This window comes from Atractosteus spatula, chromosome 2, assembly GCF_055471065.1.
Source record: "Atractosteus spatula isolate fAtrSpa1 chromosome 2, fAtrSpa1.hap1, whole genome shotgun sequence".
NCBI lineage: Eukaryota > Metazoa > Chordata > Actinopteri > Semionotiformes > Lepisosteidae > Atractosteus > Atractosteus spatula.
Window position 1 is genome coordinate 42,685,080 of NC_142707.1, and position 26,103 is coordinate 42,711,182.

The following is a 26,103-nucleotide window of genomic DNA, read 5'->3' on the forward strand; positions in this document are numbered from 1 at the left end:
CTGGTTTTTAATTATAAATTTGCATACATATACAGTATACTGTATATTAAGCTAGCTTTAAAGGATCTTTAGGTTTTCTTTGGCCTTATAATACATTTTATAAACAGAGATTTTGTACCATTTATACAAAAAAAATATTTGCACAGTCCCAAAAAATTTTTTCAAGCAACTGAATGGACATTGTTAATGATTTATCTATTAATTAACAGCTGTTCCCTTCTCTCTGTGCCTATATGCCATCCTACAGATAGTCACAGGGCATTCTACAATCCACCTTCACATATGTGATGGCAATCTCCTTCTGTTTTCTCTGTTTAGACTATTTGTTTTTCCGATGCCCTGTATCAGCACAAATTCACTAACACCTCAAGTTACTTCACACTCTCCTAAATCGTGTTTCCCTCTTTATTACATGGTATGTTGCTCCTGTGTGAGGAAAAAGTGGTCTCGTATAACCAAGCACTTTTCTTAAAAAAAGCTACTAGCTGCTGATGTTTTTCTTTTGCAAAAATTAATTTGTTTTTTTGAATGTACGGGTGACTGGCTTCTCTCTAGTAATCAAATTGTGTACTGGATATACACAGTTGTTAGCATGAATGCGAAATAACTTACATTACAGCGGTTTTTCTCTACACATCTGATTCCATCAGTTGTCAATGTTACTCAATGTGGTGATGACATTGGGAGGGTATCAGGAATTTGATTTCTGTGGACAATTTTGTAGGTTTAATCCATTTTTAACATCTTTATCTCCTAGCATTTATGTTCAGAATTACTGGTTTGTTTTCATACCTATATTATTTATAAAACCAGGAAGAGTGGTGTATTATTCTTCAGTATTATACTTCTATATTATGAGGCAGATGTTAGTGAATTATTTCAAATATGATAGATGCTAAGCAATGATTGTTTTTTAGATCAAAGCCTTACCTCCTAAACGTGATACAACTGATTTTAAATTAACAAATGAAAAAAGGATTATAACAAAGTGAAAATTCCAACCCTATCCACACATTGAATTTACTTTTCTGTTCATTCTGTACAAATGATCAGTGATTTACTTTTTTTTTAAATTGAGGATGATTGATTTGGCATTTAATCTCTGTAATTGTGATAGACTGCAGGATGCAGACCCAGAGCTGGAATATAATTGGTTTGTTTTTTATGTGTACAGAAAACGGAACTGAGGAGACAGATCAGTATTGATTTTTTTGCCTTTTTTTGCATTTCAGGAACTACATTTCAGCCAAATAGTAATTCATCTGTCAATCCTGACCACCTAAACTACTTCCGCTTTGCTGGACAGATTCTGGGATTAGCTTTGTACCACCGACAGCTGGTCAATATTTATTTCACCCGATCATTCTACAAACATATCCTTGGTAAGATATTTTTATATGATCTGTTAAACTGTGCTGGAGTATCATATTATTGTTTTAAATGTATCATAAAGGAATCAACTGTGGCAAAAGAAATTGAAGCACCCTGTATATATGTACTGGTCTACTCTTCATTATAGAGGAATATTGTGACAACTGATAACTGCCAAAGATTCTTTGTCAGATTATAATACTGTGATTTTTATAGAAAAAAGAAGTGCTGAAGTAGAGTGGAGAGAATTAAAAAATGCATTAACATGGTGATTTCTTTTTTGTTCTCTATTCAAAATAGAAGCAGTAATATAAAAAAAACAAATTGAAGATATAAAACTGAAAAAGATCAGACAGTCAAGTTCAAACAAACGTCTAAATTGCGTTTGTACACAATGTTTTTTCCCCCTTTTATGTTTATATAGACTGCTATACATAGCACACTTAAATGGATAATACCAGAGTGACATTAAAAATTAGATAAGAATAATGCAAGTGCACACTTTCAGTCATTTTCTGATGCACTGCCAGCAGCTTGAGATAACATTAGAAAATCCTTATCCAGTATCACTGGATTACCTTCAAAGACACCAAAATACTTTCTGATATTTCCCATCAGGTATTTTTAAGATTTTAAAAATTATTATTAATCATTTTAAAAAAGACACTATTAGAAGCAATATATACAAATTAAAATGTAATTCAATATGTAAAACTATGTACAGTGGAATATCCAGTAAAAACAATCAAATAAAGCAGTACACATTTGTTATGTACTTATATGTCATATTCTAATATGTTACAAATGACTGATGTAAAGTAAATTAGGAAGCAATTTCCAGTCTCTTTTGAATAACGATAATAAAAATATGGTCTGAATTTAAAGTTGATTAAGTTCAGCACATAAGATGCATTATATATATATATCAGTAAATGAAGTAGAGTGTGAATGTGCACCGTAAGTGAACAGGAGAAAACTATTTATTTTGGTGATAAGGGGCTCACTAATTGAACCTTGGAAACAAACAGCAGTTTCAAGGGTATCTTAAGGCACTGCAGCAGAAGCAATCATGATCTGAGAAATGTGTTAAATCTGCATTCATGGCAGCAATGTCCAAACCACACTCAGAGCACCACATTTAGGTGAGAGAAATGAAAATGTGTTTCATAGGTGTTGTTTGGGCCACTCAGTTTTCTTCACAGTGTTGTTTGCAAAATGAACGGCTTTTCATAACTTAAGTACGTATGTTCTGTGTTTCCAGCAGAGGTCTCTCTTCCCTTTACTATAAAATACAATACTTGATTTAAGTCTCCTGGGGTGTGTACTTCATTAAAGTACAGACTTATTACATGTACCAGTGATACTGTATAATTCAGTGTAAAATTAAATTATGACAATATTGATTGATACACAGCTCAATTGAACATATTAATATTATTATTGTCATTGTTTTCAGTCTTATGTGTCCCACACGTCTAGTTGCATTGTCTTTTTGATTCACAGGCTTGCAGTAATATACAGACTGCTAGAGAAAGAATGGGAAAATATGCAGTAACATCACTAAGAATCGAAAGAACTGTTGCAAATTATTTGACAGAACAACCATTATCTTCAACTGCATAGATTGGTAGTGTGTTCCAGACACCAAAAACCTCTGGGAAGAAGTACCTTATATTTTCAGTTCTGAAAGCACCTGAACTTAATTTCTGCTTATGGCCTTTGGTTTCATTGCCGATATTTAATTTTTCCTTTAGATTGTCTTTGTCAGTATCTTTCAATTGTCTTCTCTGTTAAAGCAGGACTTATCCCGGTCAGTACTTCCTGTTTTGAGTCCATGGGATCTTTAGATCTCTAGAAATAGTCAGGACCTTGGTCTAATGCAATATCTAAAAGATGATCTCTAATCCCATTTCACTGAATCATTTAATTCAGGTCCAGAGACACGTATATTGTGTTCTGGTCCACTAATGACACCTCCATCAACAGAATAGGTTTCCTTAGATGTCTTCCTCCTAAATTGTAGTTTGGAGAGCCGTGATTAACTTCTGAGAACAGACAAACATATTTTGCCTTATGTTAAACTTGGAAGACAAATCCTGATGACGATATTGTATTGCATGAAAGCAAATATTGAAATTGCATTTTAAAGTATTTCTGAGCATTTTATGAGTAGAAAGTGTACTTTAACTTGTATCCAAATTTTATTAAATTAGTTCCTCCAAAATGCATGTCATTCTGCTTATCTTTTTAATATATTGTGAAGCAGTTCCATGTGAATATATGAGCACATTCCATTATTCCTTCTAGTCAGCATGCTAAACAATGTTCACTGAATGCTGAATTCACTGCTGTTATTAGGAAGCAGATACCATTTTATTTTAGAAGGAAGATACTGTATGATGGATTGGGCTGTTCTCAGCATGCAAATAGAGGCAGTAGCATACTGAGAAAGAGCATGTTAATGGCAAAAGCAGATAACTACATTTTTCACTCCACTCATTTTTACATTACTGCATTTTCCATCCTCTATTTTATTTTTACATGGCTGTGTGTTGTAGTGCTCCATTTTCTTAGTACTGTTTTATTCATTATAGCAGTCCAACCCTGGATAGTTTATTTTTGCACCTTTACACCATCATTAGGTTTGCCTAGTCTACACCCTTCTGCAACATTCTGTTCATCTTCTCTAAAGCTACATTTCCCATTGTCAGCCTGTTCATTTCTAGAGCTTCATATGTGAGAGCCAGTCTGTTCATTTGTTTGGTGTTGGAATGCCTTCAGCTGTCATGCTTTAAGACTTAACAGTTTTAATCAACCAGATGGCAAGATCTTTTGTATCGACAGAAAGCCATTGCCATTTTCTGTAAAATTATAGATGAGGTACAGTAAAGTAACACATTTCTCTTGACTGTATCTTAATGATTTTTTGTTTTATGCTAGCTATTCAAATTTGGATTTATGATATTCTGATTTTAATTAAGTGATGAGGAGCAAATTGATGCTACTTTCTGAAATTTTTTATTTAATAACTAGTACTCATTAATTTTTTCGGATGGGGTATCTTGTATTGGTATTGCTAACGTATGTCACTTCACAGCCAGATAAATCACATTATTTCTCTTATAGTACAATAAAACAAAAGCACTACATAGCGAGTAATTGCATATTGAAAATCTAGTAGTTACTGTGCTGTGCAGTAATACAGTACGTTTCTAATACAAATACAGAAATATGAATACTTTTTGGTCTTGATTTTAGTCAAATGAAACTTTAATATTGTACAATAAGCTTCTTACATGTTTGTTGTAATCTGTATAAAAGATCGTTTTTACTTTAAAATCTATAAGATTTTACTAGCCTACATTGTTAGAAGTTTTCTGTTTCTTATTTCTTGAAGTGAATATAAACAACAAATTCCAGTTTGCCACTTATACTTTCACAGGGAGGAAAAATTGTCACTTATCGGGAGAAGATGACACCGAGAAGAATAAATCTAAACTGAATCTAAATTGATTCTGACTTCAGATATTATCCTTGAATTTCCAGAGTTTTGAGCAGATAATGTAGATGGCCAAGTGGGTGATCCCAGCCTTGCAGTCTTTTTATTATGGTGGTTTACATGCTATATGGCACATTTGAAAATATGGTACAAATGACAGTTAATGCAATAAATGGTAATAATGTATAAGATTTAATAATGCAGAAGTAAAAAAGTAAAAATTCAAGGGAAAGGCAGTGTGACTTTTTCATTATTTTTGGCTGTGTGCTTAGGAATTCCTGTGAACTACCAGGATGTGGCCTCCATTGACCCTGAATATGCTAAAAACCTGCAGTGGATTCTGGATAATGACATCAGTGATTTGGGCCTGGAGCTAACATTTTCAGTGGAAACCGATGTGTTTGGTGCCATGGAAGAAGTACCATTGAAGCCAGGTGGTGTCAGTATCCTGGTTACCCAGGACAATAAGGTGATCATTGCAGTGGTTCTGTGATTTCTATATTCATTTCATCTGTCATGTCATTACAAAATATTTGAAGCTGCAGTTTTTAAAGTTGTAACTTTACATTTACCCTGTGAGTTATAAATATTTAATCTGGTTGCAGTATGCAGTTGTCTGATTCATTTTTGTTACTGTATTTTGTTTTGTTATTTTCTTCTTTTAGAGAAATTGATTTGTGGTATTTTTGTGGTGGGTACGCGGACAGAAATGCTCACAGTGCTCCTTTTTAAGAGATTCGGGTTTTGTTTCACACTTTAAGTGAGATAATCATAGAGATATAAAACCCTTTAAATAGTAAAGGAACAAGTAATAGGTTTATTCCATGCTGAAAAAAAGAAGAAAGAAAACACAATGTTTCGGCCGTGGAGCCTTCTTCAGGTGTGAGGGCTGACACCTCACACCTGAAGAAGGCTCCACGGCCGAAACGTTGTGTTTTCTTTCTTCTTTTTTTTTCCAGCATGGAATAAACCTTTTACTTGTTCCTTTGCAGCGTACGCATGCTGACGCAGCTACCCACCTTTAAATAGTATGTAGATTGCACTTATTTGCAGTGTCTTTCATTTCGGCATTAACAAAACGCAATCCTGGCCCTCTTCTATATAAAACAACATTGACCAAACATCTGTTCTATATATGAAATTTTGAAAAAGGCCTGTAGAGGTCAGTGTTTGATAAGCAAGGGAGTAAAGGTTTTTTTTTTAAATGTGTGTGTGTGATGATGATGGTTAGTTTGAGTGTTCCTGGATGTCTGCCAGAGCTGGTAAAACTTTCCTAAATGATGTACACATACATTCTGCATTCAAAGGAATACCTAAGTATGAAGCAACTCACATGTGAACCAAAAGGTCACAGATCCAAAATCTGCCTAAAATCTCATACATTTAGCTCCTACTCTTTCATCAGTGTTGCACAGAATGTATAAAGTGAGTTGTAAGGGGGTAGACTTGGCTTCATCTATGATAAAGCTGCTATTATTTTACCGTGTGCCAAGGCCACTTTTGCTGGAAGGCACATGTGTTCCCTCAAAAGAGTAGGGAGTACGTTTTTCAGATTGGTTCAGAAGTCTCTTGGTGTTCTGAACTTGTTACAAGCCAGGAAACCGAAAAGTTATCATTGTATCTCATAGAACAGGTGAGTTTGTAATGCCCTGACTACATGATATTTATCTTTGCACAGTGCACTTTTAAAGGGAAGCAGTGCCATTTAAGTACTGATAAATATTTTGTTAGTTACCTTTTAAAATATAATTTGATCTATATTTTGTATGATTCATGATTTTTATATGATTGTTTTTACAGATTCATATAAATAACATATATACGTTTACTGTACACCCAATGTGTCTGTAATATACTGTAATTGAGATTATTTAAATGAGAATAGAAGAACCTTAAATTGGCTAGAATTATATGCAACAGGCATGTTTGAATGTTTTGAAATGTATCTTTATGTATTATATTGTCTGGTCTCCATGTATCCAAAGTCTTGGTTTAATATATGGCTGCAAAACATCCAGCTGGTAAACACAATTAAATCCATGACTTCCATTTACAAGTATTTATCTTAATTGCCAAAAACAACCACACACACACACAAATGATTACCTGATGTGTTTCTGATGCTTTTCTTATGTTTGTCTCCCTTTTAAGCAAATAGGTACTTTAATGTACCTTTACACATTAATTGTTCAGGGGAAAAATACATAGGGATAGGATCCATGTACAAGGAAGATTGTATTTTGTGAGTTCTATAATGATTTCACATACATGTACAATTCATTATATTCAGCCTTCATATGGGGTAATACTCAAGGATGAAACCTATTCATCTGGTAGGATTTTGTATGCAGTTGTATTACTGCTGTTCAGATTTTTCTCTTGTAAAGGTATGCTTTTCACACTGTGGTAGAAATATTGAATTTCCATTGTGCTGCAGCACAGAGACTTGAGGCATGCATCGTGCAATTTCAATTCAGCCAAGGGGAGGCGGGGGCTGTGTGATTGCTGACTTGGTAGACTCGCTCCATGAAGCATATCTGCTCTCAGAAATGGGAAAAGGCTCTGTAATGTGAAGAATGTACAAAAAAAAGCAGTTTCTTTTGATTTTTCTTAAAGAAATGCTTTCATTTGGTAAACTTTGCATGTTTCCTTTTATCAGGCCGAGTATGTCCAGCTTGTGACTGAACTGCGTATGACCCGAGCCATTCAGCCGCAGATTAATGCGTTTCTACAAGGCTTTCATACATTCATCCCCCCTTCTCTGATACAGCTGTTCGATGAATATGAATTGGTAAGTCAACGAGACATGCTGCAGCAGCTCTCTCTGTTCTCTTTACAGCAATCCATTCAGCACTGTCCTGGGCAGTCCAGTACAAGATCTGGTATTAATGACTTTTAAAGGAATAAGTCCAGAATTCCTTAATATTGCTGGAAATGCTGTTGGAATTTTGGACCCGCATATGGGGCGGCACAGAACTCAATCTGAAGTTATAGCATAATGAAACTTCAAACCTTTCCCTCAGCAGGGGGTTTGAATTGTATGACAAGACTGTATCAACTTCTGGATTTTGATTGCGTTCACTAGGGGGTTGTATTCCTCCGTGATAGACGAGCTCACTTAGCTAGAACCTGTGATGTATCCACAGTTAGCTAGCGCAGCCTCCTGGTCCAGTCTTTGACAGGCATTGTAGGTCACCTTGTTTTCACTTCTAATTCAAACACCCCCTGTTCTGCACTGACAGGCAATATTAAGGCATCTGTCCTTAAGTAAGGAATCAATTATTTTGGAGCTGATGTTGAGCGTATGAAGAAGATATATATATATAAAGATATGCTACATCATTTGCAAGACATGTAACATTATGTGTGAATGTAGAGAATCGCATTACATTTGAAGGACTGATAATGCCATTAAAATTAAAAACTCACCATGAGACACTCACATGAGAACAGAGTGAGTGTGTCTTTCACATAGTAACTCTAACATACAAGCATTATTACAGGAATGCTTTTTTCTTCACAGGAATAATTATAAATAGGTGAAAGCTGCACTAAGTAAAAAAAAAAACAATGACCTTTTCTGTATTTTTTGCACAGTACTGTTACCCTAACCCTTGTAAAGTACATTCCATAGAACATCCAAGCAGAAATAAAGAAATATAGTATTGCATTAAAATGTATGTACTGTATGCAGTGTATGAATATGCAGCTAGGTTTGTGAATTCTGCCTGGTTTCAGCATTTTTCTTTTGGCTGCTGGTGACTTTCTTATCTGTTCAAAGCTTTTGTACTATGTTTGATAAAACAGATTTTACACACACACATATATATATAACAATTCTATTGACACCTTGACACCTGAAGAAGGCTCCACGGCCGAAACGTTGTGTTCTCTTTCTTCTTTTTTTCAGCATGGAATAAACCTATTACTTGTTCCTTAACAATTCTATTGTTATGTACATGTAATGTTATCTGCAAAGGACCATCAAAATTATGTGGACATCTCAAAATATTTTTGACATGCACCTGAGAAAGGAATGATCAAACTATTGATTTATGTGAAAACATATGGACACAAAATGCAGCAGGGCATGTTTGATAATTTTAGTCTTTGAGAAAACTCCTTCCTGTTATTCTGCTAATATACTCTTTCCTCTTGGAGCTAAAAAAGTTAAACATTTTTCAATACTTCTCTCCATTTGCAGTTGTGTCCAGTCTTTACAGCTTTATGCCCATTATAGGTGTTTGTTGCGATTTCCTTAAACAAATAAAGTTTTTCAGGATGCATCTCTCACTATCCAACTCTTGTCAGAAATGTCTGTTAATTGTTTAATTTGATGATGATACTGAAATAATCATGAGAGAACTGACAATGAAGAATTGAACCATAGTCATTTAAGCAATCTGTCATTTATCTCTTGTAGTTATTTTAGTCTTTGTGTCCTGGGATTGTTATATTTGCCATCAGTTATCAGTTACTGCCTCAGCTCCATTCTGCTAATTATGTTTTCTTGCAGTTTTCACTTTTGGAATAATAATGGAAATAACAGATCAATTGAATTTTATCTCCTTTCCTGGGGCCATGGTTGCTCACTTACCTTATATACATACTTAGAAAGGCTTTATGTTTGAAAGAAATTGACAGTTACTGAGGTTTTCATACACTATTCTTTGTGTTAGTTTCTAAAAACTGCCTGCAGCCTACTGATTAAAAGGGGCATGTGCTCTCTCTTACAAGGGTAAAATGTCGATGGAAATAACTGAGGTCAAATAGCAGCAAAACGTGTTCACTTAACAGTTTATTTTTCTATACTTACCTTTAGTATTATATGAGTATATATGTATGCAGGCCTCCTCATAATGTTGCATACTTTGAATTTCATTTTACCTTTAAATTAGACGGCAGTGTTTTAGGGGAAGGAAGGTCATGTTGCTATTTTGAGTGTCACAAGTCAAAATGAGTTCTATTTCAAGCTAGTTTTCGTACTATTTGTGAAATTGATTTTTTTACAGCTATTTTGGAAATTGAACAGGTTATTCATGTAAAGGTAGGATGAGATTGTTTTTCTTGGGGGGGAAAGTCATGTTTCACTTTTTGAAACATTTTTCACTCTATTACCAATCTTTTTTTTCAATTTGAATTGACCCCTCTTTTACCTAATCTCTCAGCACACCTTTTCTCTGGTACACTTTGTTGTGTTTTACTGAATTTCTCCAGAATCTCCTTCTCACTCAAAACACCTCCACTGTGCTCCTGGTTCAAACCCTAGTTCTATGTACACTGGGTTAGCTTGAGGTCATGTTTGTCTTTCTTTTGCCTACCTCACACTCTCATTCTACAATATTGCTTTCTATTGTCTGCTATTTTCCCATTCCTGTCTGTCTGTCCCTCACATTCCTTGTCCTTGCTTACCTACAACTCTTTTCATTTTCTGTTTTTTTACCTCACATTTCCTATCTTTCCCTATAATCCTTCTCTTTTACTGTGAGTTTAGTCAACCCACACAACCCCCAACTTCAGTCTACATTTCCATATCCTGTATAGTATCTTATCTTCATCCTTGGCTGTCCAGTGCCAGCTCCTGCCTTTTGGAATTCTTCAAAACTTACCAGTTCAAGCTGCACTTATAAATCCTACAACCTGCTGCTGTCTTGCACTCATTGACTGTTGTACTGCCCTGCTGTTCCCCAATATGTTCCACATATACATTTGTTGTTTTATTTTGCACTTCATTTACTGTATTTGAGTATTGTTACATCTATTCTGCAAACCACTACCCTGTGATTTATTACATTTTGTTTATTAAATTGTTTTAAATATTTTTTTCCTAAATAGGAAATGTACTGTATATCACATATTGTGAACCATGTAAGTTGCCTTGGCTACAAGCATCAGCTAAAAGAAGAAAATAATGGTCAGGCTCTCATTTTGCTACAGGAATTGCTGCTTTCAGGAATGCCAGAGATTGACGTAAATGACTGGAAGAAGAACACAGAGTACACAAGTGGATATGATTTGGAAGAGCCAGTTATTAAGGTATATTAATTGAGTGTCCATTTACAAGAGAAAGCATTTGAAATTACGTTGAATAATGTTTTCTTTTTGCAAATGGCAAAGTTCATTGCTTCAGCCAACAATGAAAATTCTCTGCTTTCTTCTGGTCTGTAAAATTAATGCTCTATTATACATTTATTAAATTAACATTTTATATTTAAAAAATGTTGGTATAATACTACTTGAAATCGCTTTCTGAAGTCTTCTAATTGGCTAGAATGAACTGCTGTGACAAAACCCAATATTAAGAATTAGTTTGGAGCATGACTGTTAAATTGATATCTTATATGCACATTCAAAGCAGTAAAATAAAGAAATAAATTATGCATCTCAGAACATGGTCACTGGCATCCTTTAATCCTTCAAAGTTTTGCAAATGATCTTTCAGGTGTACAAGAGGAGAATGGGATAAAGTAGTTCTTATCAGGGTCTCCCACTGAGCAGTCATGGTTGCAAACATTTACTGTCCTAAGAGCTCAGCAGATTTACTATACTCCCATAATGTTGATGAATTGAAACCACTTTCTTTTGCTGTGTCAGTCAGTGCATCACAGTCTAATTTTAGTCAATCTGTATCAAAGTCTGGTTCTAGAATTCTGCAGAGGATTTGCTGTCTCAGCTTCCAGTAGCAAACATTTTAATGCTTTTCATGTGCTCCCAAACAGTTGAACTGAATTTGTTGCTCATTACCATTGTGATAGAGTCTTCAATGTTGTGGTAATTGTGCTGGTAGAGTTATTCAGGAGACATAATGAATTTGATACAGCACCTTCTCCCAACTGTTGTATCCTTTCTTGGTTGTGGAGGGGTTGGGCAATCCAAATGTAACAATTCAGCATCTTGGTTTTCTTTTAAACTTGATTGAAACTTGCTCTAGTAATAATTATTAGCTGAATCAGTAGTTATGATTTTCCTTGATAAAGCTGCATGGTACTGCTCTTTTGCTCCATATTTGCCATTTTCAGAAACATACAAAACTAACTGGACAGTAAAGATATAGCAAATCCACCTGCTTTAACTCCACCATCATTAGTCATTAACTGAAAGATTATTGGAGATAAGTGACTGTTCTTGGTCAGAAAGTACATTGTGTACCAAGCAATCCAAGCAAGTCACTTTGGTAAATTCTTCACAAAGCTCATCATTTTACAAGTAACTGCAATCAAATGCCTTATAGTACCTCCTGCTCCACTAGATTAAGACTATGTGAATATACAGTGCCTTGCGAAAGTATTCGGCCCCCTTGAACTTTTCAACCTTTTGCCACATTTCAGGCTTCAAACATAAAGATATAAATTTTTTATTTTATGTGAAGAATCACCAACAAGTGGGACACAATTGTGAAGTGGAACGAAATCTATTGGATTTTTGAAACTTTTTTAACTAATAAAAAAATGAAAAGTGGGGCGTGCAAAATTATTCGGCCCCCTTGCGTTAATACTTTGTAGAGCCACCTTTTGCTGCGATTACAGCTGCAAGTCGCTTGGGGTATGTCTCTATCAGTTTTGCACATCGAGAGACTGAAATTCTTGCCCATTCTTCCTTGCAAAACAGCTCGAGCTCAGTGAGGTTGGATGGAGAGCGTTTGTGAACAGCAGTTTTCAGCTCTTTCCACAGATTCTCGATTGGATTCAGGTCTGGACTTTGACTTGGCCATTCAAACACCTGGATACGTTTATTTGTGAACCATTCCTTTGTAGATTTTGCTGTATGTTTGGGATCATTGTCTTGTTGGAAGATAAATCTCCGTCCCAGTTTCAGGTCTTTTGCAGACTCCAACAGGTTTTCATCCAGAATGGTCCTGTATTTGGCTGCATCCATCTTCCCCTCAATTTTAACCATCTTCCCTGTCCCTGCTGAAGAAAAGCAGGCCCAAACCATGATGCTGCCACCACCATGTTTGACAGTGGGGATGGTGTGTTGAGGGTGATGAGCTGTGTTGCTTTTACGCCAAACATATCGTTTTGCATTGTGGCCAAAAAGTTCGATTTTGGTTTCATCTGACCAGAGCACCTTCTTCCACATGTTTGGGGTGTCTCCCAGGTGGCTTGTGGCAAACTTTAGACGAGACTTTTTATGGATATCTTTGAGAAATGGCTTTCTTCTTGCCACTCTTCCATAAAGGCCAGATTTGTGCAGTGTAAGACTGATTGTTGTCCTATGGACAGACTCTCCCACCTCAGCTGTAGTTCTCTGCAGTTCATCCAGAGTGATCATGGGCCTCTTGGCTGCATCTCTGATCAGTCTTCTCCTTGTCTGAGCTGAAAGTTTAGAGGGACGGCCAGGTCTTGGTAGATTTGCAGTGGTCTGATACTCCTTCCATTTCAAGATGATCGCTTGCACAGTGCTCCTTGGGATGTTTGAAGCTTGGGAAATCTTTTTGTATCCAAATCCGGCTTTAAACTTCTCCACAACAGTATTACGGACCTGCCTGGTGTGTTCCTTGGTCTTCATGATGCTCTCTGCGCTTTCAACAGAACCTTGAGACTATCACAGAGCAGGTGCATTTATACAGAGACTTGATTACACACAGGTGGATTCTATTTATCACCATCAGTCATTTAGGACAACATTGGATCATTCAGAGATCCTCGCTGAACTTCTGGAGTGAGTTTGCTGCACTGAAAGTAAAGGGGCCGAATAATTTTGCACGCCCCACTTTTCATTTTTTTATTAGTTAAAAAAGTTTCAAAAATCCAATAGATTTCGTTCCACTTCACAATTGTGTCCCACTTGTTGGTGATTCTTCACATAAAATAAAAAATTTATATCTTTATGTTTGAAGCCTGAAATGTGGCAAAAGGTTGAAAAGTTCAAGGGGGCCGAATACTTTCACAAGGCACTGTATAAGGTCAGTGGCTGCTCCTCTGCATGAACACTTAACACTATCCTTTTTTTAATAGAAAATTGTAATGGGATAGCACATCTTTGAGCATAATAAACAGAGCCTCAGTCAGATAAGATCTAAATAAAAATGCTTCCAAATCACGATTTTCCTTAATTATTCTAAAGCAAAATGACACATGCTTTTTGACCAAAATGTCTGCCATGTCACAATCACAGCCAAAATTAAGCTTTATTTACATTTGTTGTTAATTCTCAAAGTTCATTCTTTGCAACATGGAAAATCTGCATGTAATCAGATTGCCTAACCAAGTTTTTGATGCAAGGCTCAAAGAATTTAAATATTAAATCACATTTAACTGTCTGTTTTGTCTCATGTCCTCTGGCATGCTGGGTACCTTACAGAAAACAGTTTTCATTATAGTGTGTCTGGCTACTGTCATTTGCTTTAGGTTACCTTGAGAGCAGGCAACTGTTACTGTACATTAACCCCTACTTTAATGGCTAAAATGGCACAGATTCTACTTAGTGCAGTTGGAATTGCTTGTGACTTGCAAACCTTTTTAAATCCTTTTTTTGATTGTTAATCACTTCCTGAACAAAATCCATGTGTGAACCTTTATTTCTGGAAGTGGGATGGACCTGGAACTAGTTTAGTTGCTGAGCAGCAAACCTCACAAAAATAAAATGGTCAGCTCTGGACTCTGGAGGTTCACCTCCAACCTGCCGGATAAGATATTTTGCCTTTTTTTTTAATGGTTATGTAGAAAAGCTTGTGTTCAAGTCATTTGTGCTTGTGCCCGATTTGATCCTAGCTGTCCTCAGCTCAACATTTTCTGCCTTGCTATGTTTTTTTGCTGATGACACTGTGCTGTTGTTCCTACTGTAGGTGTTTCAGCAGTGGCTTGACAAATTTCTTAATGACCTTGATTGAAAATGTTAATGATTGACATTAGGAAATGGTGTATTCCGTTATGTCTTCTCACAATATTTCATTGTGCAGTTTTCTAAACCCAAAGTATTTTGTTACGTGACATGATTTAACCAATAGGTTCATTAATCTAAATTATACAGAGGCATACTTGTTTTTGTTGGATTTCAGATAATATAGTTTCTGAATATGAGGAGATGTTGGTGATTGCCTCCTCTAGGTTTGCTACTATAATTTTATTTACATAATAGATTGTATTTTACCGGCATTTATAATGACAACACTCATGGTTCAGAATTCAGAATACAAGCATGATTATCTTATGTTGCTTTAAAACTCATGAAAGAATTAGAACATTTAGTGTTGGCATTTTCTACTTACACTGGCATAATTTAATAAAAGTTACATATTCACAAACAGAATGAAAGTAGCAGCTGTTTATCCAGATGATAAAACACTCTTTTTTTGTCTTTCAGTGGTTTTGGGAGGTTGTTGAGAGCCTCACCCAGGAGGAGCGAGTGCTGCTGTTGCAGTTTGTCACAGGCAGGTGAGCAGCCTATACACAGTAACCTGGTACTCCTCAAAAGAAGCTGAAACCCAGGAATGATTGTACATGCTGTATTTATGTAAACAGCTTGAAATATTTCTGTTTGCTTAAAATACAAACACCAAGTGCTAGGTAGCTATGAAACCCGAATGTGCATAGGAGTAGAAACATCTTAATATTTCTAGATTCAGATGTGCTCTAATAACATCTTTATTGAAGAAACTGGTGATCTGGGAATATAAATTTTGCACTGTTAAAGGTGGTTGCAATTGTACTGATATCAAGCAAGAAAGATTTTAATGTTTGCATTTCTCAGACATTTATAACAAAAATTGCATCTATATTAATAATACTTACATACAGTATGTAATGTAGAAGGGAATAGCGATGTAAGCTGTTTTATTTGTCTTTTTAAAACAGAATGTACCAGAGAATGATTTTCTTTAAGATTCCTGAATTTAAAAATTATATCAATTTTACACTTACCCCCTCTAGCCACAGCCCTTAAAAAGGTTTTGGAATGTATTGCATACCTGTTGTTACCATTCAGTCCTCATTCTCTCCCAGAACGTATTTATTCTAGTTGAAATATTTTTTTGGTTTCTCAGAGCTCGTTCTATATTTCAGTGGGTCTACAATCAGGTGACTGGCACGACTTGTGAATCATTTTCAAAATCTGTTGTTTCCTCACTTAATTTAGACTTATTCTGTGTATAGGCTAATTATAGTTAGCCTATACACACTCAAAAGCACTCAAAAATAGTGCTTAACTCTTGGTTATATTCTTAACTCTGGTTATATTCTGGTTATATTCCTTTGGAAACTGCGTAAAGTTGAACAACAGAATTATATTGTTCATTTTTCTCCTCAGCTTTTTACTGTATTCACCACTGACAGGCACTCAAAAGATTATTATTACTTCTACTGTTACTCTTAGTACTCTTGGAGTAATATTGTTTGTTATATACTGTTTACTTTTAGAGGTGACAAGTCAAATATTTTGATAACATGTCTATAACTGTCATTTTAATCCTGTATTGAGCACTCCTAATCTGGATGTAAAATCAGCAGCAAGATGACTGGCTTTTTAACCAGTCTTTGTTTCTAACGTATGTCTTATTTTTTCCTCAGCTACTTGTTTGCTAGATACCATGTTGTTATGTCTTGCCTGAGAGTGAAAAATGTGTGCTCTGTTAGTGTGTATGGTACAGCTTGATTTAGAGATTTAACCTTGTGTAATGCTGAGCATACCAAAACAGTACAGTATAAAAATTACATCCAGCATTAATAGGAGACAATTAGGACTGGACAGATGCACAAGATGCTCAAACAATGCTACACGTTTCGGAACAGAATTTCTGAGAGTGTCATAGATAAGAAGAGTGTCTCATTAATTGTGTTTTCTTTAGAAAAGTGTCTTTTGTAATACTGTTTTTGTTTTTATAAAAGGCAAATGGCATCTAATTGAAAATCTAAAAGTGCTACAACTATTTATTTTGAGTCTACTTTCACCCCATGTTGAGTTTCCTTTTAGCAGAGCTGAGAATGGTAAAAAAGAAAGAGTCAGTGGGACTTGACAGGTCATCACAAGTGTAGAAATATAAATGTCAGTGGGCATGTACCTGCATTTGTGTGTTTTATCCTGTTCATTTATTAAAGGAAAAAAAAGAATGTAATGTCAGTGCATTAAACATTAGGTTGTTAAGGTTGTGCCACATTTCTTGTAAATAGGAACAAATAAGATAACAGTTGTCTGTTTTTTAGCCTCAGAGCTGATGTTATAGAGAAAGAATTTGAAAGCAATGAGGAGCATGCTCTTTTTCATCTAGCAAATACTGAAAATGTAAATGGTGACGATATTTCCTGGTGTATTTTAGGCTGCTTTCAAACTGAGCTAATATGAACCTGTGTGCTATGATATATTATTGGAAAATAATAAAAAATGTCAGCGTAAAATTGCCTCAGGGCTTTTATAAGCTACTGTAAGTTAATTGGCGTGACAGTGAATTTTAACTTCTAATTTAAATTCTGCTTTTAATCCCAACCCACAGGCAAATGACCCAGTATTAGCATATTTGCAATTTCTAATTTTGTTTCCACACAATGTGTTTTACAAAAGCAACAGAAATTTCCAATAATCTCATGTGTTTAAGTGACAAGTTGTGAGGTATTTTTGAAAAGCATTTCTTTTTCATCCAACACTTGAAGCTGACCCTGTTTTTTCTTTACAACATGGATTGTTTGACTGCCAGTATTTTTATTTTCAGTTCAAGGGTACCTCATGGAGGCTTTGCATATCTCATGGGAGGCAGTGGATTGCAAAAGTTTACAATAGCTGCAGTGCCATACACTTCAAACCTTCTCCCAACATCCAGCACATGGTATGTTCATTTTGATAGATCAGACACCTCAGAAGAGGGCACTATGGTATAATCAAAATGCTGACCATGTAAGGAGTGGTGTGGCTTTAACTACAGTACTTGCCATAGCAACAAGAAAGAAAAAAATAATATGAAAGAGCAACAATGCTGTTTCAAGGAAGTGCAGTTTAAAGTCTGTGAATTAGTTTTTTAACAGATGGACTAAAAACATGATTAATTTCAGTCATTTGACTGATGGATAGTATCTGTTATTACAGTGTATTAATGTTAGGCTGTATAAAATTTCAGATGGAGCTTGAGTAATTGTGATAATGATTTTTAAGGATCAATTTTTTAATTGCATGAAAGGGATTATGCCTTTCATTTTGGAATAAGAAGTGCCCTATTTAAGAAAACTTAAACACAGTAAGATGATGTATCTGTTTAGCATCCAGGAACCATTGTGGTAACTGACATATGTATTTAAAAAAAAAAAATAAAGATTAGTGTGGTAATTAAATAGAGCTATGACCCATCTTTCAATCATATTTTGAAGGAGTGTGGTATAACATTTTTTCCTATTAATCATTTTAATATGTATTCTCTTCATTTTGATTTATCAGACCAGTGTGTAACAGTTTTGGTTCATCAATCTATGTAGAAAAAATGTAGACAAAGCTCCCCACAATTTGCTGACATTTTCAAAAGAACATCTCATTTTTCATTTACATGAATCTATTCCTTTTCCCATCCCAAGCAACAGACGTCAGAGCCCAAAGTGTCTGAAAAGATACACATTTTAAGAAGAATCAGTCTGCTTCTTAAGAAAACAAATTTTCTTCAGATGACTTTGAGTGTAATCAACAATTTCTAGGTCTTTGTATACATGTAGTCATTTTTATCTGAAATAAAATCCATTTATGTTTTTTCTCCTTAGCATCAACATGCTGAAGCTACCAGAATACCCAAAACAAGAGATCCTCAGAGACAGGCTTCTAGTGGCACTGCATTGTGGGAGTTATGGTTACACCATGGCTTAAGTAACTGACCTACATTTGCCATAAGACTCTTTCAGCCATACTGTATTTATCATTGATATGTTGATATATGAGGACAGGGATGACATTTTATATATAGATGGCACTGATTTTCCTTTACTCTCAGAACAAGATTAATGTAACAATAAGGTTTGACTGTTGAACTCAAAAAGTTATTTTCTTAAAATGTCTAAGAACTATTGGTATTTCAGAATTAGATGGTTTTACACTAATGCATGAACAGTGGAAGTTCCAGTACAGTTGTTCATCCTGTTTTGTTTTAGTGGAGCGATCCTTTAGTGGTGTGGCCAACACTGTATTGATCTAATGTAGTATTTGACTGTAAGTACATTTGACATTGTAGATTTTGAGCCCCGTCGTTTGTTAGCACAGTATTTGTGTTAGTTCTGTTTCATTTTTTTCAATAATGAACATATCAACAAATAAAAAAGAAGGGCAATGGCATATATGACAATTATATTTTGGTAGCCTGCCAAAAATAAACAATATATTGTAATAACCCCATTTTTATTTTTGAGAATATTTTATTTTTTTCTGAAAACAAAAATATTGTGGTACAGTGTGCAAGAAACAGTTGCCAGAGAGAGAGAGAAACACATACATTGAAGACAATTAAGTCTGCGTAAAACATTTCTGTTTTAATATTATGTACATATCGATATTTGCTGAAATTTAGAATCTACCTATATTGTTCTAAATGTATATTTGTTTTGCATTTGTACATTGATGGTAATGTTTCTTGTATAACTTTATAGATCTTTCTGTATATGAGATTAAAATACATTAAATTGTATTTTACCATAAAATATTTGGACTGTTTTTATATATACGAATTTGAGAAGAAATACTTTTTTAAATGATTAATGAATGAAAGAGAATACACAGCATCTTTCAATGTTGCTCTCAAAAAGATCCCCTTTTGTGATCCATGAATGCATGAATGTGTGTGGTCATTCAACTGTTGCTCAGATTGTTATTAATTATCTTTTTTTAAGATAGAAGCTAAAATGTGTTGTGCTGAAAGTGTTGCTGAACAGACCACTGTCACAGCTGTCAGTTTTCATATTCTGCCTGTCAACTGTTTTAATGGAAGAGTAAGTTGTATTACCATGACATTTCTAAACTTTTTTTAGGTTGTTATTCTTTAATTCCCTGTTGCAAAAAGTATTTGCTAAAACAGTAATGCTTCATATTTTCACAACAACTCTTGTCATTGTGCTTTGCATCTATTCCGCAATGTGGAATGTCTTTTCCATTTGGAAGCCGTTCATGATTTTATTACAGAATCAACTAAAAACAATATAGAATGGAATAATTTATTCTATGGAGAATATCATATAGTTAAAATAGTACCAATTTATTTTTTAAATATAGTTTGACATTTTTGTCACAGAGCACTAAAACACTAGGCTTTCTTAATTGTATTACTCTTCACTGTAGTCTTTCTAAATTCAAGTAGTAACATATACGGCCACCATTGCAGGTTGTGAGAGCTGGCTTACCAGCGCGGTGACGTCACCGCCCTTCCCTGTGAATAGCAGGGACCGCAGCCGTCAGGCTGACGGGAGATTTCCCTTTAGCTCAAGTGGCTGGGTCCCTGTTGAGTGACGCCGGAGGCCCGGGTTCGAGTCCCCGGCAGTGGGGGTCCGACCTGAGGCGGCAGAGGCGAGGGCACATACCCATGTGAACACGAGAGTGCTACAATATACTAATAAGCACAAATATAGACTATTCAGGCCATTGTAGCCAGCTAGTGAGTGTTTTCAGGTTTAGGAGATTCCTCTAAATTTATCTCAAATGGTTGAAAATTTAGATTTTGAAATGTGTAGAAAGTATTTCTGAACTGCTTGGGATTTTGATTCATTTTATTTCTTAAAACCTTTTTTTTTGTCTTATCAAAATTTTTCTTGTGTGCAGCAGCTTTCCTTTAGTACAGTGGAGCTAAATTGATCCAACATATACATTGCAGGGTTTATGTACAGTAGGCATAAAACATCAAAGCACAAGCAACAGATTTGCCAGAATGATACGGATGCTAGGAATACAGCTGTGACCTCCTCTGTTTTAGTGACTTGTTTGTGTCTGGCTTCTGGGCCTCCATTTAAGAAAGAACACAGAACAAACATATGTGCTCGCAATATGAGCCTGACCAGCTTTTTGGCCCAGAGCTAATTGTACCATGGTACTAAATGACACTAAACAAGCAGTATCTCGGCCAGTACACAAACTGTTCACTGCGGTTGGTGCTCAGAGCTCTGAGGCACATTTGTTCTTCACATATGGTAGAGTAGCAGAGAATGCTGGGATGCAAATGCAAGAGATACAAAAAAAAAGGATTTCCAAGGGCCTTTTCAAGTTCTGTTTGGTTCCAGTTATGCTTTTTAGAAACACTGTTTTACACTAAATTTGAAACAGGTAAGAATACATACACAAATGAATGTATGCATAGGCTATGATCATTTTATGAAAGTGTTTTGGATATCCTTAAGCTTATTCAATAATATAACATTCTCTTGTAGAATTGGTTTTAGCTCTTATACTATCAAAAAAGAACCATGAAAAAAGCTATCTTAGAGCTCTTTTAGGCAGCTCTATTAATTTTTAATTGTGGAATACTGCTACATGCTGATATATGCTATTAGGTTACATCTGTACAGTAACTGGCTTGACTTCCTTAGTGTATGTATTTATAGATGATTGTATTTAAATGTGCAATCCTTATAAAACATTTAAGATAAAAAGACCTCTTATTACAGGAGATCTGCTAAAGCAGTTTCATGTTCTTGTTTTAATATTAATATGATCAATACAAGAGCTTTTTAAAGGTTGCCCAGAAATGTTTGAAGTACACCTTCTGGCACTTAAACCTTGTCATTAGAGCTTTCACTAGTCTGTTAGGAAGAGGAAAAACACCAGACTGTTTACTGTTGCTCCAGCAAAATTAGAAAATATTATCCTGTAAATTTGAATGGTGAGATGCCACTAGCCTGAACACCTATGTATTTGCTTTCCACCTTCAAGTGTAGTCATAACTGCTTGCAGCTGAGACAGTCCTTCAAAAAATGAGCAGCACAGAGACTGCACACTTGATCATGGCCTAATGGCTTTTGTTGGGTTAAGTATCGTTCCAAGAGACCAATTTTCAAGAACAGGGGACTTTGATTGTGTTCTGATGATTACATTAAAAGCCTTTTCCTGCTGCACCCTGCTATAGATCCCATTTTTGTTATTTAAGTCTTCTTTTCAGATGCATTAAGAATGATGAAATATCTGAGATGATATGAAAGGGTTATTACAAGCTTTTATTAAGCATTCCCCTGAAGGAACAGCAATATAGATTTCTTTTACTTCTGTATACAGTACTGGAAATATGTCCACCGTTGCTGAGTGTTTGTACTACCTGTAAATACTGCAAATAAAATACACACCCTTGGGAGCTTAGTTCAGTGACCTTTATCTCAACTTTCTGTCTTATGTGAATCTTTGTTATTGGTTGGTACTGCATCACAAAGGCTTTTTATTCTGTGTTTAATTAGTTACTACTCATCAGGGATGGCACAGTGAGTTGATTTTAGTGAAACATTTTTAAACTTGCTCTTCATCTTTAAAGAAAATATGTTTTTTGTTAATTCCCAGTGCTATGTTTAACATCCATGTGCAATCATACTTATGCATTTAAATTAGCTTCCCAACTCTCAGAGAATCTCAGGGTTCAGTTTTAAGTAGTGTTCTTGGGTCATGTCTTTACAGCCTTCCTGTTCTTTTTGAGTCGAGTTGTGCATGGACTATGGTTTTTGACTTGCTTGATTTGGTGTTGACAGTGTAATCTGATTGTTGAGTGTTTATTAGGGTCTTATTAAAATGTCTCTCTTAAAGACTGTTTGAATCCAATGCCACAATTTGTAGAACCTGAATGGATGGGGCAGTGAAGATTTTGGATCTAAGCATCAGTGTCTGGTCAGGGACTAGACATGAAGGAGACAGGAATTGGGAAACACCTCAAATATGGTGCGACTATTCAGTAAAACAAAACAGAAAAGGCCACCCCCAAAAATTGTATTTTTAATTTAGTAATAAATTTAGTATTTTAGTCATAAAACCAACTCCATGGTTGGCTGATATCTGACTTTTTTGTTGTTACTGGTTACATTTAAAATGCCTAGATAGAACTAGATAGACAAAAGAACTTTAGAGTTTGATCAATACACAGAATACTGTATCATGGGCCAGTCAGTCAGTATCCACATGGAACTGAGGCTATTATGGAACATCTAATCAATATCAAAATAAGAATGTCTTCAGAAATTAAAGAAAGAGCTCAAGATATGCATGCATTACTCCTGTAATATCCTGTTTTATCCTCACTTAATACATTTGACTTCCTGTTCTGAAACAGCCATCTGATAATATAGTATATGCCAAATATATTGTTTTTAAACTTCTCTTTTTTACACATCATCAAAGTGTACTGAACATCAAGTTAGTAAATATGTAATAGTGAACCAACTTTTAAGATACAGGCTAGCAAAACTTTTATCTACAGAGATGGATATTGTAACTCATAACTACACAGTGTGGCAGGAAAGGAGAAACCAAGGTTATTTCTAACAAAACATAGCTTTATTTTAATAGACAGCCAGCATGATTCTGAAAGATTTGAATTCTTTTAGAAAAGGCAAAAAATAAAATTGGTTTGCAGGCTTACTTTTATAGAATATTGGCATCACTTACACAGAGTCAGAAAGTTATTGCAGGTAATAAAAAAATATCTTAAAACCATGGACTTACCTATTCATTTAGACTTGTCTCTACATATCTTGCCAAGCAAAGTCATCTTTGCCAGGAAACTGGTACCAGTAGCTTGATTCACAGAAGATAGAAGATTGACTTCCTTAAATCATATGTGTGTATACGTTGAAAGCTGAAATAAGTCAGTGCACCTTTGCTCATCATGCACAGCATCTTGCCAAGATCGATGGGAGGGCTTAAGTGTTATGACGTGGGAAGGAGTGTCTCATCACATAAAGACACTTGTAGTGATTATAGTATGGAACTACATCGATGAAGTGCTCAGAGTTCTCTCGCTTTCCTTTATGTGAGCTTATCCTGACATGACAACATTCCAGAAGGACTATGCACATCATGCTTCTTGTGTGACAGTGGCTTTCTTGCAAAGTAAGAATGTGACAGTTATGCCTTGGATGACCTACTTGCGAGAATTCAACCCAATTGCGAGCCCAATTGAACATTTGTAAGGACAAACCGGGATAATATGTGATATCTAGGTTTCAGAGTCTAAGGAACAGACATGCTTGTTCTGTTTCTTCAAAAGGAAGGGAACGGGATCCCACAGCACATACACATAGCTGCTTTTGCAGCAGATCCCCTGCTGATGACAAATATTCTACAGCATAAATGTATGTCAAGTCTTTTGAATAAAACATCACTGTACCTGTTACATAAAAGATTGTAATTTTTCCTGTAATAACTTTGTCAACTTGTTACAGTTAGAAGTAATAAGTTTGTCCTGATGCTTAGTACGCAATCAAAATATTTAAATAAAATTTAACTTTATTAGCTTTCTCATTGTAGGTTAACTCATATTTGATGTATTTATCAATGAATCAATCAAAGTTTATTTATCAAATACACAACAATACAGCATGCAGCAGTAATTGCTGGCAATGAAATGTCTTTGCTACGAGCTCATGAGGAGGGATAAAAATCACAAAATAAAGTTACAAAATAAGGTTACATAATAATAATGCAATAGAAATTGAATAAGATAAACTCAGACAGAGCTCAATATAAATAGAGCTGTGATGTGTCCAGGGTGTATGCAATGCATTATGTCCAAGTAGTGCAGTATATATACAATGAAAACTGTATGTCCATTTAGTCATTATGGTAATTTTCTGAAGGAACCACAGCTTGCCTATTTAGCAGTCTTATTGCCTGGAGGTAGAAATGGTTACGTAATCTGCTGGACTTTGACTGAATGCTTTGATACCGTCTACTGGACGGTAGAAGAGAAAACAGTTTATGACTGGGATGACTGGGGTCCTTGAGGATGGACCTGGCCTTCCTAAGACATCTAGCTGAGTAGATATCCTGAATGTTTGGTACATTACAGCTGGTAATGAGCTGCACTGACTTCACCACCCTCTGCAGTACTTTACGATTCTGGGCGGAGCACTTCCCATACCAGGCAGTGATGCAACCAGTCAGGATGCTTTCTATAGTGCATCTGTAGAAGCTGGCCTGGATATGTGATGGCATGCCAAACGTCTTTAGCCTGTGGAGAATGAATAGGTGCTGCCGTGCTGTTTTGACCACGGTGTTGGTGTGGTGGGTCCAGGTTATGTCCTCTGTGATGTTAACTTCCAAGAACTTAAAACTGCTGACCCTCTCCACTGCAGTCCCATTGATATAAATAGGTATGTGATCTCCTCCCTGGTGTTTCCTATAATCAGCGATCATCTACTTAGTCTTGCTAATGTTCAGAGAGAGGTTATTCTGCTGGCACCATGCTGCCAGGGTTTCAACCACCTCCCTGTACGCAGACTTTTCATAATCTGTGATCAGGCTGATGACTGTTGTATTGTCCACAAACTTAATGATGGAGTTTGAGTTATGCCTGGTGAGACAATCATGGGTAAATAAGGAGTAGAGGACAGGGCTAAGCACACAGCCTTGGGGGGCTCCAGTATTTAGAGTCAGAGTAGAGGATAAGTTGGTGCCCATCCTCACCACCTGCAGATGTTCCATCAAGAAGTCCAAGATCCAATTACAAAGGGAGTGTGCAGTCCCAGGTCCTGGAGCCTGATGACAAACTTTGAGGGCACTGTGGTATTGAATTCTGAGCTGTAATCAACAAACAGCATTTCTCACATATGTTCCTTTCTTATCCAGGTTTGAGAGGGCTGTATGGTGGGCAGTGGCAATAGCATCTTCTGTTGACCTGTTCTGGCGATACGCAACTTGCAGTGGGTCTAGGGTGTCAGGCAGTGAGGAGGTGATGTATGCTTTGACCAACCACTCAAACCACTTCATGATAACTGATGTGAGTGCAATAGGGAGGTAGTCATTCAGGCAGCTGACTTTGGGTTTCTTAGGAACAGGGACAATGGTGGTTTTCTTATAGTAGGAAGGAACTATAGACTGAGCTAGAGAAAGACTGAATATGTCCGAGAAGACATCTGCCAGCTGGTCTGCACATGCCTTCAGAACACGGCCAGGGATAGCATCATGGCCAGGAGCCATGTGTGGATTGGTCTTTATAAAATTTTACACACATCCATTCTGGGTATGATCAGTGGGTGTTGGCCCTGGATTTCTGGAATCCTCCTGGCTGGACCTGTGTTACTGATCTCAATTATAAAAAAAACTCCTATCAAGCATAAGTATTTAGGAGAAAAAACAATCAATTTTTCACTTCA

The 26,103-nt window shown here is 35.8% G+C and overlaps 1 protein-coding gene across 3 annotated transcripts in view; it reads left to right on the forward strand.

Annotated features, from left to right (window-relative positions):
* The window catches only part of hace1 (HECT domain and ankyrin repeat containing E3 ubiquitin protein ligase 1), a 58,533-nt gene extending 39,063 nt beyond the window's left edge, over nucleotides 1-19,470 (forward strand). For all 3 annotated transcript variants that reach the window (XM_088938226.1, XM_088938234.1, XM_088938243.1), the window contains exons 18-24: nucleotides 1,233-1,382; nucleotides 5,143-5,339; nucleotides 7,530-7,661; nucleotides 10,808-10,906; nucleotides 15,176-15,246; nucleotides 17,514-17,627; nucleotides 18,544-19,470. In XM_088938226.1, coding sequence (XP_088794352.1) covers nucleotides 1,233-1,382; nucleotides 5,143-5,339; nucleotides 7,530-7,661; nucleotides 10,808-10,906; nucleotides 15,176-15,246; nucleotides 17,514-17,627; nucleotides 18,544-18,646 — 866 coding nt within the window. In that variant the 3' untranslated portion in view covers nucleotides 18,647-19,470. The remainder of the gene's footprint in view (nucleotides 1-1,232; nucleotides 1,383-5,142; nucleotides 5,340-7,529; nucleotides 7,662-10,807; nucleotides 10,907-15,175; nucleotides 15,247-17,513; nucleotides 17,628-18,543) is intronic.
* The last annotated feature ends 6,633 nt before the right edge of the window (nucleotides 19,471-26,103 follow it).